Below are 15,034 nucleotides of genomic sequence, written 5' to 3' on the forward strand. Positions count from 1 at the left end.
GTGTGACCAACTTTTCAGAAACAAGATTCACGCTATCTAGGTGATAAAATCTGCAAATGGCTGCTCATACTCTTCTATCTTAGATTATTGCCCTTGCATATTAATGTGAGTCACATATGTGAAAGTTTCTACCAGTCTCGACTGTAACACACTATGAATAACAGTCTGATACATACAGTCTTTTGTTGTCTTGGAACAGAAAGTATGCTTAACAGTTTTCAGTTTTAAGCTCATCAATTCATTTTGTTTACTTGGGATGTATTTGTGGTGGCTCATTCTAAAATCTGGTTCATATATTCAAGTCCACACGAGTTAAATCCAAATTCCCATAATCAGTCCATGAAGTCCAGTTAAATAAATCAGCTTAACCCTTTGTTTAGTATTTGTTTGAGTTCAGATTTTCTTTCTTACAGCACCTGCTTAAACCCTAGTAAAATGTACGNTGTTTACTTGGGATGTATTTGTGGTGGCTCATTCTAAAATCTGGTTCATATATTCAAGTCCACACGAGTTAAATCCAAATTCCCATAATCAGTCCATGAAGTCCAGTTAAATAAATCAGCTTAACCCTTTGTTTAGTATTTGTTTGAGTTCAGATTTTCTTTCTTACAGCACCTGCTTAAACCCTAGTAAAATGTACGTTTGTGTGTGTGTTACAATGAACTTTAATTGAAATAGATATATAGGTAGGCTAAATTACAAGAACACCTCTCTGTATAATGTAATACAACAGCAGCTCCACACTCTACATCCTCCAAAATGATCACACAGTTGAATCAACAACTCTTTACAACAAGTAACAATATCAAAATTGAAAACCTGTTGTATTAGACTGCATTACTTTTAGCTAGGTGTTCCAAATAAACTTCAAACAGAGTGTATATGTGTAATTATCAGTTGTATGCCCAGGCTGCAAATTGCCTGACTGGAATTTATTATATTATATTTATTGTATACGCCTGGTAGCCTAAAGATGTTCTTTAATTCAATAGTTTTATCATATGTTATTGTTATCACCATATGTTTACCCCTCCTCTTCTTCCTTTTAAAAATGTAACACTAATGTTTAATATTTTAAGTGACTTACATCCAAGTACATTTTTACACAAGTAAATTTCTTCAGTAAAATTTTGCGATCAAGTTTTGAGTTTTTGAATTCAGCAAAGAATGTCAAAACAAAACAACAGGTGCAGCTTCACAAAGGAGACCAAGCTGAAGATTAATGTGAGTGAGTGTATGTGTCAGTCTTTGTGTATGTTTGCTATTGTTGGGCGTTAAATTATGTGACCTCACACGGATCTACATAACCTCACTGTGTGCATGAAGTCATCTTATTTTATCACAGACTGACCACAGATTTCAGGTCTGCTGAAATGAGAATAAACCTGAGTCCAGCCCCAACCGTGTGAACCACAGACGAGGTTAAGTGTGTGACCACATACAATGTAATGGAACTTTTCAGAAACAAGATAATGCTATCTAGGTGATAAAAGCTGCAAATGGCTGCTCATACTCTTCTATCTTAGATTATTGCCCTTGCATATTGATGTGAGTCAAGTATGTGAAAGTTTCTACCAGTCTCGGCTGTAACACACTATGAATAACAGTCTGATACATACAGTCTTTTGTTGTCTTGGGACAGAAAGTATGCTTAACAGTTTTCAGTTTTAAGCTCATCAATTCATTTTGTTTACTTGGGATGTATTTGTGGTGGCTCATTCTAAAATCTGGTTCATATATTCAAGTCCACACGAGTTAAATCCAAATTCCCATAATCAGTCCATGAAGTCCAGTTAAATAAATCACCTTAACCTTTTGTTTAGTATTTGTTTGAGTTCAGATCTTCTTTCTTACACCAGCCTTGACCTTAGTAAAATGTATGTTTGTGTATGAACTTTAATTGAAATGTCAGTGTGAAAACTCAACTTTGAATTTAACCCTGGAGTTTACATGCTTACTTTTATAGTGAAATGTGTCATCAACATTATGAGATTCCCATGCTTCATTGATTTCTTAAATTGTCTTGATTCTGCAACACAACAGAGAGAACATCTTAATGCACTCTACCACCTGAGGTGCCTTTTATCAAGTTTCACTGGTTAGTTTACTGGAATCAGATTTTGTTTTCTGGGAAACCACATGATCATTAAATCAAAAGTGAAAGTGGTTTCACCAGCAGTATTTAAGGAGTGGACTGCGTTGCAGAACTGCATTGTCATATGCAGGGAGGTCTGGTGCTTGATCAACAGCAACAGGACAAATTCTTCATCTTCGAATCCTGCATAAATGAGTGAGTGAGTATTTTCTGCAAAGGTGGTTTTCTATTTGCTTTTGTTTTGTCAGTGAACAATATAGCTACTATTTGGACAACTGATTACTAATGCAATGTGATACTGCAGGGCTGTGATTGCCTGCTTTGGAAACTCTTATTACAACTGAGCACCTGAGCCTGCCACAAGGACACATTTTACTGTATTTTCAATTTTACTTATGTCACACCACTAGACCTAAGAACTGCAAGACATATTTTAGGATATAATAATATTGTTGGAGGTGCAAAAGAAAACATGATTATCATTATTGTAATGATTTCTGTGCTTTATGTTTTTGTTGGGTATTACTGTGAAGTACATACGACCAGAAGCAGGCTCAGCAAGGAGAGCTTTTTTTGGGTGCTTAACAGTTGAGGGTACTTTCCCACAGGAGCACTGGCTGTCATCCTACTGTTTCTGATCAGTGCTCATGTTCGGTTTAACAGCCGTTTTTCTTCACAGGATGTGGGTTCTCTTTCATGAACTACTTTTGCTGTCCCTTCCAATAAGTTTTGTGTTATCTTGCAAAACATCTGCATTTCTTCTGAACCACAGAGGAAGGCTGATATGTATGATGATATACACTCAGTTGTCAGTTCATTAGGAACACCTAGCTAAAGCTAATGCAATCTAATACAGCAGTACTAGGAGGATTCATCTAGAGTTGAGGGTTTGTTGAAATTTGCTCTTAAACTGTACTGCATTGTACAGGTGTGTCTGTTGTTTAGCTAACCCTGATTTATTTGAATGGGGTGGACAGAATAATAGGAACACCCATCAACATCACACAGTGTGGCACTAAAAAGTCTTTATCATTGTAGCAAGATACATAACTAACTAACAGAGCTGCAGGTCTAGAGAACAGGTCTTCTTACCTTAGCTCTCTACACTGTTTTATTCGGCTCCAAGCATCTGTTGTCCAATCTGACTGAGACAGACTGTAGCTATGATTATGACTGTGCTTCAGTTATTATTGTGGCTGGAACACATTCATTTACAATAGGATAATATATAGCAAAGTATTTATGCTCACAATGGCTGTACAATGTTGGAGCTCTGCCCTTTGAAAGAAGGGAGCAATAAATGAATAATGTAACACGTCACATCATCTCACCTTTCTTTTGTATCTGCAGAGTATTTCCCCAAACCAGTACTGTATTATAGCTGCCAACATACTAGCTGTTTCTATGGTTCAGGCAGAATGAAAAAAGAAATGAATGAAAAATATTCCCAGCATCACCCTGTACATTTTCAAAGCCTACACCCAAGAATTAAAGACTCAAGTCTGATTGTGATTAGTAAATTGGCCTGGTAAAACCATTCACTTCTTACCCCCCTGTGATTCTGGATGGCTTTCACACTACTTGATAACGGCTGAGTTAGGGATGTTACCCACAAGGGCGCTAGGTTGTTTCTGGTTCATCAGCTCAGGATGTGGGTGTTTAGAATCAGTAATGTGATGCGGGAGGGGTGGGGGGTCTATGCTGCAGCCAGGTAGGCTATAGGCTGGTGTATTGATAATTCTTGGGGAATGAAGCCTTATAGACTTGTCTCTCATTACTTTCAGTGAGAACACGTTTGAATAATCAGAACCAGGAGTGGGATGACAGAGTGAAGCCACAATGGAGGTAAACAGCAAGTTTGTACATCTCTGAAAGATAAATAAAGATACAATGGAAATACTGTCATAGAAAACAATGCGTATGAGTTGACTCATCATATTTGCAAATGTATATTTTTCTCATTTATCAAGGGAATCAGTGATGAAGATTCATTTGTCGAGCTTTACTGTGAGGAAGTAGAGGACACTATATCAACTCCATGGTTTGACGGCAAGGGTGACTGTCAACAGACTGATGCAGGTGGTAAAGGTCAGCTTTTATGCAATCTGTTGTTCAGCAGAAAGACATTAAAGTCTGTATGTAGTATTAAGTAAAATTATTACCATCAACACTATTATTGTTATTTCGACAGCTCCCTGCCCTCTGATGCAGGTGGTAAAGGTCAGCTTTTATGCAATCTGTTGTTCAGCAGAAAGACATTAAAGTCTGTATGTAGTATTAAGTAAAATTATTACCATCAACACTATTATTGTTATTTCCACAGCTCCCTGCCCTCCTGTGACGATTACAGTCTATGATGTCAGCAGCAAGACAGTGTCTCAGCATTTGGATACTCCTGCTGGTGAAGTGGAGAGCTACATCGTGACTTTTTGCAGGGAGGGAAAAATTGTGCAAGAGACAATGGACCTGGGGTCAGGAGTGCAGAACTCTTTCCAGTCCCCTGAGGAAGTTACTGCCATAACATCTGTACACACAAGTAAGTAAAGGGTAAATTTAGTTACAAAAAAATGATGCAAAAAGTCACTAACTTCTTCCAAGACTGCAGATGCACCAACTCTAAATAAAAATAATAATTATGCAAAATAGAAATATCATGTATAAATGGAAACACAGACCTCAGTGTAAAAAAAATGAAGCTCCCTTAAGTGAATGATATGATATTAGCTAGATATAAAGCACCTTCAAACTCATGGCTTAAGAACACAGGTGATTAGAGGTGAGTTGTTTTTCCAGATGAAATCTTCTTGGGACTATAGTGAGTTTGCATTGGCAGATTGTTTCCATGATACCATTAACAAAAGTGAGAGTCACTGATATCATCAATAATAATATCTCCTAAGGGATGCCCAACATACAGTGTTGTAAATCATCATGTGCACTATAATGTTATGTTAGCCAAATGCAATGACAACAAAAAAGGGTATAAGAGTGGCAGACTTAACTCATAAATGCAAATGCATGGGCCTTTTTTCAAATCATACCTTGGGTCTTTAGCAACCAAGTATTTATGAAATGTAGATTAAAATCATGTTGCTTTTAAACTTTCCAGGAAGTATTGTCAACAACAAAAGTTGTTTTATTTCAAATTTATACTGTACTATCTTAAACATCACATACTGTAACTTCTCAGAGTCCAAAACCCAAATACACAGCAGTCATATAAACACAGTCACTCGCTTCTTATCAATACAGCATGATTGTGTGCACTTTTTGTTTTTCAGCCAAGAGGATTTGTAAGCGTTTACTGTAAGAGTCCCTCATTAGCCCTAACTTCTCTGCTTGGGCGTATCCTGATCATTGTGCCAGTCAGAGTGCACGTCCTCTGAGCTAGCTTCGTCACACTCATGCTCCTCTTGTTTTAAATGACCAGATGAATCAATGGCACAAAAACTAATACCTCATCATCAGTAGCCTCTTGATTTGCACGGCTGCTGTAATCAAAGCCCTCAATCCACCAACAAAAATGCTGCTCTGCCGTAAAACCTGTAACCCAGGTGCTGCAACAAAATGTTACTGTGACAGGTAAACTTATTATACACATACCTCTTCATTATTATCTGTATGTATTCATAGTAACAGTGAAATAACAGCACCATCATGAGGCCAAACTAGAAATACACATTTTACATGGAAACATTACAATTACCACTTTGTATGCCTCCACCAACCAGCACGAAATATGGTCACAATCTCCCCTTCCTGAATTACAGTATTGAATAATAGCCAGAGGTATTTTTGCAGACTATTAAGATGTCACAGTGAGGTTTGACATTTCAGTTAAATTGTGAGTTAAGGCCGAAAACGTGTTCTGTGAGGTCTGATAGTAGAAGTTATGATTACATTGGACCAGAATCAGAAGATTCCAGACTGGAACAGGAGGAAGAAAAGGCTATTTGCAATATTCAATGACCACACAAGACGAACAGCTATGAACTGGTACCCTGTATTTATACATGTATATTCAATTCTCTATTTGGATCCACAATGACTAGGTAAAAATGTTAAAACAATAGTATGTTCATTACTATCACTGAACACTTGTTTCAACCTTACTGTCGTTCACTATTCCTTGTACTAGCAATAACAAAATAATCACAGTAACCAAGCCTCAATAATACACCACATTCAATGATATGAATACTCAGTCCATTCACTTAAACAGTGAAGGTTACCACCAGTGCTTGAGACTAATGTCGTCCAGTAGTCCCAGGGACGAAAGAGAATGTATTCAGGACGAACAGAGATCTGATCCTGGATGCCTCTGGGAGGAAAGTATATATTTAATTTTTCATTTACATGTTATAAACTATAGTTTAGCAAATGACAAACTGAAGCGAGCGCTGAATACTGACTACAATGGAGTGCATGTAAATGCTCATGTGCCGGCATAAAGCAGTTGTTATTCTGATATTTTTTGGCAGTTTGAAAACAGCTTTTTGGTGCATTAAAGCACCATTCACTCTGGCAAAAGTGAACGACTCATGTTCACATTCATTCGATGCACGCAGATACGTTAAGCTCAATGTTCACCAAAAAATGAAGGTGTTCAATGAACAACGCTCATTCGGAGCAGGGGTTTTCAAAGTGTGGAAACATCTTTTTAAAACATTATCATCTTCTTTATCTTTACTTTTTAAACATCTTTTGAACAAAATTCCAAATCATATATTTTCCCTGCCTTTTTGTGCAATTTTATCATTCAATCTGACTTTATTTGTACAGTTCTTTTCATATATACAATGTAATACAAAGTGCTTTATAGAATAGAAGAAATGAAATGAAAGGAACCCCCCCACCCCTTCTCTCCCTTGCACACAAAGCATGCGCGCGCGCACACACACACACACACACACACATATAGACACACAGCACTAAGGGATAGAAAACACAACTAAAACTTGAAACATTAACAGGAATTGGGTCAAATAACTATCGAAGTAAGAGAAGTAACAGCACAAATCACAACATTAGAAATATTTTATATTGGTTCTGTATGCGGAGAACTGTGAATAAATCTTTGTTTCATTATGGAACTGTGGAAAAATCTAGGTGATTTAACAGGTAGTAAGAGAGACCACTTCTCTGCAGAGTCTTGTTTATCAAGGGTGTCTCTTAACATTGTGCAACACACAATACACCACAAAAAATGCTCCGTGAACCCGCCTATAGGTGCATATTACTCTCTGGATAATGCATCCTTAAAATAATAGTGAAATACTGCGCCACTGCCTGTAATAATCCAAATATATTTGGCATTATCAAAACCCAAAAAACTCCAGAAGCAGTATGTACTGGGCCAAATCGACAATCAAAAAGCCAAACAATGGTTCTGTCAGTGTAGAATGGAAATTAAATACCTCTGTGGGTTGTTCAAAGAAAAAAACAAAACATGTTTCCCAATAAATGACAATGATTGGCCTTAATATTCATAACAATTTAAATGACAAAATAATAGAATTTCATCATGACAAATTGCTGTATGTCTAAAAGTCCAGTTACTAAAAATGTGTCAAATGTAGCTTTTTATAGTTTGAATACAAAAGAAGCATGTAAAATTGATTGTACAGAAATTTGAACATACATGCATTAATCTACTATGTGTTAATGAAATGGATCTAACATGTTTTAGAAGGTCTGATGTAACAAGCATCTTCATATCCACAGAGACACACCTGGAGAGGTTCTTGGAGGATCTTGGGATGGTGCAGCACTTGACAGAGAAGCTGTCCCTGAGTAAAATACTTCAGATTGATGAGAAGACCATTACTGACGTAACTGCCAAGTGTCAATCAGATCTTCCATGGTATTTTCTGAAGAAGCTAATGATGGTTAATGTGACAGCCAGGAATGTGAAGTGTACATCAGAATGTGAATCAGCCTGTGATGCTGCATCAGAGATTACAGATTTCCATTTTGATAATCTGCTTGACAGTCCAAACTCAGGTGACATGCTAAACCCCCTCGACATCATCACTGCTCTCTTTCTGTGTTCTGATGCTTTTGTACAGCAGGAGATGGCACTCAAAATGTCTATGTGTCAGTTTTCTGTGCCGCTGCTGCTCCCTAATTGTGACACACAACAGTGCACACTCATGCTTTGGGCCTTGAGAGACATTGTTAAAGAGTACAGACCTCAGTCACTTTCACAATCCAAGGGTTTTATTGAAGACAGAATTGTTCTCTCTGAACTTCCAATGATATCCTTTGTGAGACTGGGGGAATGCTCCTTGTCCAAGTCAGAGATTCTCAATAAGCTTCTGAGCAATTCTCAGCAGTACCATGACACCTTTGTTCACCGTAACATGGAGTGTGGCGACAGTCCAAGAAGAATATCTGATGGACTGACTGAAATTACTTGGTACCTTCCTCGTGGAAAAAAAAGTGATATTTTCAGTGAGCCAGTAGCTGTAGCTAACCTTCGTGGGGACATTACTTCATTTGAAACACAGTTTTCTTTTTTGTGTCAGACATCTGCTGCAGTTTTTGTCTTCTTTGACAATTTGGACACTGACTGCAAGTTGCTTACTAACCAGCACCACAAGGCACAGATCTTCTTGGTGGGTAACCATCAAAGCAAGCACTTCAGTATGGATTCTTTAAAAGAAGTTGCAACCAATCAGGGTTTGACTAAGAACATCATTATTAAGACTAAGAAGACAAATGACGCAGACTTCATCAAAAATTTGAGGAAAACAGTGAAGGATGTAGTTGATAACTCAAAGATGAAGATGTGCATAGAGCAGATGGCTGACATTGCCCATGAACTGGGAATCTTGGTTGATGAAAACTGTCCAGAGTGCCAGACTGCCAAGAAAAATGCAGATGCCATCACTGCAGAAATTCAAGACACCCTTAAATACAAACAAGAGCAGCTCCCCCTGCAAGGCCAAATATGGAAGGAACTGACGAGTGTAGAGAAGGAAGAATTTCGGCTTCGAAAAGTTGGGTCTGAGGCAATCGAAACTTACAGAAGTGGTCTTCAAGTACAGAAAAGAGAACTTCGAGACAGACAAAACTCTTATAACATATCAAATGCAATAACATGCTTCATCAATGCAATATCGAGCCCAGGGACAGAGAGATGTTATTTCCTGAAATGGATGCGAATGAATCTTGACAACCTGTCTCGAGAAAGACTATCGGACCTCAGGGAACAGTACAGAGAAAAATCCAAGAATTCTGAGAACAAAGATGAGCTTAAAGAGATTGACAGAGAACTTTCCAACAGCTCACTGGGGACTGAACACTTCTTCCGTGAAATGGGTCAGATCTATGAAGCTTCAGTGTCCCTTCCAGAAACAGACCCATCACGTCAACAGTTACAGCATCTGCCCAAACTCTGTGCAGGATTGCTGCTGGATGGATTTCCCCTTGAGCTTGTAGATGGAGATGCCTCCAACATACCTCTCAGATGGGTGAGTGATGTGCTCTCTCAGCTCCATGACTTGGTGTCTCCCAAGAACAAGATACTGGTAGTCACAGTTCTTGGAGTTCAGAGCACAGGAAAGTCCACTCTTCTTAACACCATGTTTGGAGTGCAGTTTGCAGTCAGCAGTGGTCGATGCACTCGAGGTGCTTTTATGTTGCTCATCAGAATCAATGAAGATGTCAAAAAAGTGCTCAACTGTGACTTCATGGTGATCATTGACACTGAGGGCTTAAAGTCACCAGAGCTTGCACAACTGGATGACAGCCATGAGCATGACAATGAGCTTGCAACACTTGTCGTGGGGCTGAGTGATATCACCATCATTAATATTTCAATGGAGAATTCAACAGAAATGAAGGACATCCTGCAAATAGTTGTGCACGCTTTTCTCAGGATGAAAGAGGTGGGCAAAAAGCCTAAATGTCAGTTTGTTCATCAGAATGTATCAGATGTTTCAGCCAATGATAATAACTTAAGAGACAGGAAACTGCTCTTGCAACAGTTAAATGAGATGACACAGGCAGCTGCCAAAATGGAAAAGAAAGAGGAGAACAAGAGCTTCACGGATGTGATGGAATACAGTCCAGATACTGGGAACTGGTACATTTCTGGACTATGGAATGGAAACCCACCAATGGCACCAGTCAATGCAGGGTACAGCGAAGCTGTATATGAGCTCAAGAAAAACATCATCCATTTACTGGGAAAATGTGATTCATCTGCTAATGATATCTTGGCGATTAAAGAGTGGATGTCAAGCCTGTGGACTGCAGTAAAGCATGAAAACTTCATCTTCAGCTTCAGAAACAGTCTAGTGGCTGATGCATACATGAAGCTATGCACAGAATTCAACAAATGGGAATGGGAATTCAAAAAAGACATGTACAAGTGGGTTACAAATGCTGAAACAAGAATTGCAAATTTCGGCACAGTTGCTGCAAAGTGTGAAATAGCTGACATGAAACAGTTCGTCATGTGTTTGAAAAGTGAAGCCTCCACAGTGCTGTCTAAGCGGGAGACAGAGCTTCTCGAAAATTTGACAAAGTACTTCAAGCAAACAGAGGGTCATATCTATTTAGTAGAAGGATACAAAGAGGACTTTGCAAACAGTGCAAAGAGCCTTCGACGAGAAATGGAGAACTCTGTGTTTCATCAGCTCACTGCAGCAGCAGAAATCAAACAGGGAATGAGAGAACTTGATATAATCAAGGAAAATCACACAAAAGAAATTGAAAAGGCAGTGTGCGCACTGATTGATCAATGTCGGAAGAAGAATGTCCAGATGAGAGATCAAGAGCTGGAAAAGGAATTTAATAAGATGTGGAATGAAACAGTAAAGAAACTGTCTTTTTCTGAACAAAAGGCAACAGATGTCTTCACCAATGTATCCTACTACCTGAGATTAAATCTGTCACACAAAGGGAGTCATGCATCTGAATTGTTGAGTAAAAAAAGCCTGAAAGATTGTGGCAAAATGCCTTTCAAATATACAGAAGAGGGATTCTTCAAACAAGTTAAACACCGAGTGAGCAAATGGATGAGCCGGCAAGATCACATTATGATGGTACAAAAAATGGCTGACAGTATCATAGCTTGTTGCATTCAGTTTGTGACTGAAATAGTCGAAAGGAAAAACAATTACTCTGACACTTACATCCAGGAGATGCTACACATGATTGACGAGAGGCTGCAAAACGATCAGGATGTAAAGACAGGCATTGAGTTTGAAGTTTCTCTAAAACAACACATCTGTGGAGTTGCAGCCAGAGAATTTCAGAAAATGCATGAAGACTTCCTACATGTGAATGATCCTTACAGATGTCTGAGTCAAAACAAAGAAAAGTTTTTTGCCGATTTCCAAGATGTTTCATAAACGAGACCAGTGCCAGAAGAAGGCAGAAGAATTCACCAACCGATGCTTGAAGCCTGCAGTCGAGGACTTCATCAACCGTTCCCTAGGTCCTGATATCATTGATGAGATGCTGACACAACAACAGTTCAGCACAAGAATATCCATCCAGTATTCAATTTTACTGGATTTGCTTTCAAAGGATAACTTTGAAAAGTATTTGAGCTACATTTGCTCATATGAGGAATATGTGAAGAAGTGGATACTTGACCAGATAGTGACTCACTTCTCAAATGGTTCTAAGATGTCTGAGTTTGAGGATCGTCATATTCAGTCAAGTATCAACAGCATAAATGATGCTATCAACAACGCAAAAATGAAAAAGAGTAACTTGAAGACATTTGTTCATCATGTGTGTCAGGAACTTGGAGCTAAACTGGTCATTTCCCAGGATGCTCTTAATGCTTTCATGATTCTGAACAATGCAAACCAGGAACAGCTTGCTCACTGGTTCACAGAGTGTGTGAATGAGATGGGACAAGCTCTTAAAGAAGAGTTCAAAAAATCAAACATCCAGATAAAACTGAAGCATCTCCATGTGAAGCCTCAGAATGAGCTTTTCACCAAACTGATTGGATGTGGTAAACACTGTCCGTTTTGCAAAGCTCCATGTGATGCGGGAGGAAAAGCCCATGCTGAGCACTGGGCTTCACTGCATCGGCCAGAGGGTCTTGGTAGATATCGATGGTACCAGACAAAAAAACTTGTAACTGACATATGCACATCGTCTGTGATCAGTGATGCCAATTTTCGCTGTAATGTTACAAACAATGAATGGCACCCCTTCAAGAAATACACAGATATTTTCCCAGACTGGAAAATTCTTCCAGATGTAAGCCTTCAGGCATCAGACTACTGGAAATACATACTGGCAAGGTTCAACAGTAAGTTTGCTGAAGCATATGATGCACAGCCTGCTGATATTCCTGAAACTTGGAAAAATCTCAAACATAAGCAGGCAGAGGAGAGTCTCAGAGAGTCTTTTTACATCAAGTGAGGACTACATGCTGTGTGTTTACAGAGGTGCACATTCTCCTCATTACATTGATTCATATATTATTCTCTCATGGACATTTTCATCTTCCTGTTAATTAGACATTAAAAAAGTAAGACTTTCAATGGGGGAATATCAAAATTTTAAACAAACACTACAGTCAGTGCTCGACTTCATCTGAGATTGATGTCATGTGTTAAATAAACATAATCAGCTTTAACACTATTCTAATGTTGACGAGCTCAGGTTTAAACACTTTTTGATTCTCTCAGTCAATGTACATGTGAGGAACATACCAAATTAAATGATACTTTTGCTTTTACTTTTAGTGACGTATTAGATATTAAGATATTTACATGTATCATTTTATATATTTTAAAAGATCAGTTTGTTTTGTGGAGTATCTGATGCAAAATATTTACATTTCCAGTGTTGTATAATGTAATTAAGTCTGATTAACATATAATCATTACATGAGTGTTTTTACATGTTGTGTCTTTTCTTTATCGCATGTGATTGTCTTCTCTTGGTTTTATTTCATTTAAGTATCTGGTGCCAAATATTTGCACTTTCAAAGGAATTAAAATATCATTCATTCTATATTGGTGTTGTCAACATGTATACATTACTTACTTCTGTTAACTGAGTCAATAAAGGAACAAAATCAGCAGTCTGGCTATGAATGTCATTAATGTTTCCTAGATCAGAATGTAGGGGTAGAAGCAACAAATTACATACAAGTATTTTTAAGAATCAGTAACTTTACTTGTACTTAAGTATTTCTTAACTCAAGTATTTTACTTTGCTATAATAGAAGTCGAAATCTTTGCACAGTACAAACACATGCCATATGATGAAGTTATGATTAAATGTGTGAGAACGCCACAAATGGAAAGAGTCAAATCAGAAGCTGCTGTTTAGAATGTACTACGGCAAGTGCCCCAAATCTAACAAACCTGCCATGTAAGAGAACTAGCAGAGAAGTTAGATTTCAAGATGATAATGGAGAACTTTGCGGTGCATTACACGCTGAATGATGTTCAGACAGGTGTGTGTAACACTGTACAGCATCAACAACTGCGTTGCCTAGCAATGTAGTGTTTTGTCTGTGTTTGTCAGCTGCAGCTGCTGTGGAGTTTGTTGTTAATCTCTGCTTTTTTGCTGCTTTATTCTGCTTTCAATTCTTTAAGAAGCGGCAGCAGTTTGATTTATGTAGCTTAATATTGCTACATAAAATCTATGGACACCTGCCGTGTCCTGGTGTTTCTACAATTTTGTCCCATTTATAAAAGGTAGGCTAAATAACAGGAACACCTGTCTGTATAATGTAATACAACAGCAGCTCCACACTCTACATGCTCCAAAATTATCACACAGTTGAATCTAGGGCTGGGACGATTATCCGACGTAATCGACGTTGTCGATTATAAAAATTATTCGACGTTGAATTTTAGTGTCAACGCGTCGTGTAAAACCACACAGGGTAAATGTTCATAGAACAAAACCGGAACTTTCTAATGGGACCGTTTATATCCATCGTCTTTGGTTTACCCGGATACAAGCGCAGCGCAAGGGCTGGGACAACTCGGTGACGTAATTGAAGTCATTGACTACGTGAATGATTTGCGTCTGTGTAATCTATTTGAACAACATGGCGGCGTCTACCAGCAGTACGACGGAGCGTGTGGATCAACACGCGGCAAAAAAGGCTCGCACACGGTCCTCCAAAGTTTGGGAATACTTTAATCTTGACACCAACAGTGCGGTAGTCTGCAGATTCTGTGAAGTGCATCTGGCATATCACTCTAGCACGAAAAAAATAATCGTTAGATTAGTCGAATAATCGAAAAAATAATCGCTAGATTAATCGTTTAAAGAATAATCGTTTGGGACAGCCCTAGTTGAATCAACAACTCTTTACAACAAGTAACAATATCAAAATGGAAAACCTGTTGTATTAGACTGCATTACTTTCAGCTAGGTTATCCTAATAAACTGCCAACATAGTGTATATGTGTAATTATCAGTTGTTTGCACAGGCTGCAAATTGCCTGACTGGAATTTATCATATTATATATACTATATTTTTGTATACGCCTGGTAGCCTAAAGATGTTCTTTAATTCATTAGTTTTATCATATGTCTTTGTTATCACCATATGTTTACCCCTCCTCTTCTTTCTTTTAAAAATGCAACACAGTAATGTTTAATATTTTAAGTAACTTACATCCAAGTACATTTTTACACAAGTAAATTAACTTCTACTTGAGTAAAATTTATTTTCTTCAGTACAATTTTGCGATCAAGTTTTGAGTTTTTGAATTCAGCAAAGAATGTCTAAACAAAACAACAGGTGCAGCTTCACAAAGGAGACCAAGCTGAAGATTAATGTGAGTGAGTATGTGTCACTGTCTTTGTGTACGTTTGCTATTGTTGGGCGTTAAATTATGTGACCTCACACGGATCTAGATAACCTCACTGCGTGCATGAAGTCATCTTATTTTATCACAGACTGACCACAGATTTCAGGTCTGCTGAAATGAGAAT

At 38.1% G+C, this 15,034-nt stretch overlaps 1 protein-coding gene across 1 annotated transcript; it reads left to right on the forward strand.

Annotated features, from left to right (window-relative positions):
* Positions 1 to 2,222: 2,222 nt before the first annotated feature.
* Positions 2,223 to 12,490, forward strand: LOC111231343 (interferon-induced very large GTPase 1-like). The gene is given in 6 exon segments (XM_022758402.1): positions 2,223 to 2,294; positions 3,880 to 3,940; positions 4,066 to 4,183; positions 4,419 to 4,631; positions 7,820 to 11,447; positions 11,449 to 12,490. Coding segments are annotated over 5 exon segments (5,007 nt in total). The 5' UTR covers positions 2,223 to 2,294; positions 3,880 to 3,934.
* The last annotated feature ends 2,544 nt before the right edge of the window (positions 12,491 to 15,034 follow it).

This window comes from Seriola dumerili, unplaced genomic scaffold (assembly GCF_002260705.1).
Source record: "Seriola dumerili isolate Sdu_G_001 unplaced genomic scaffold, Sdu_1.0 BDQW01000295.1, whole genome shotgun sequence".
NCBI lineage: Eukaryota > Metazoa > Chordata > Actinopteri > Carangiformes > Carangidae > Seriola > Seriola dumerili.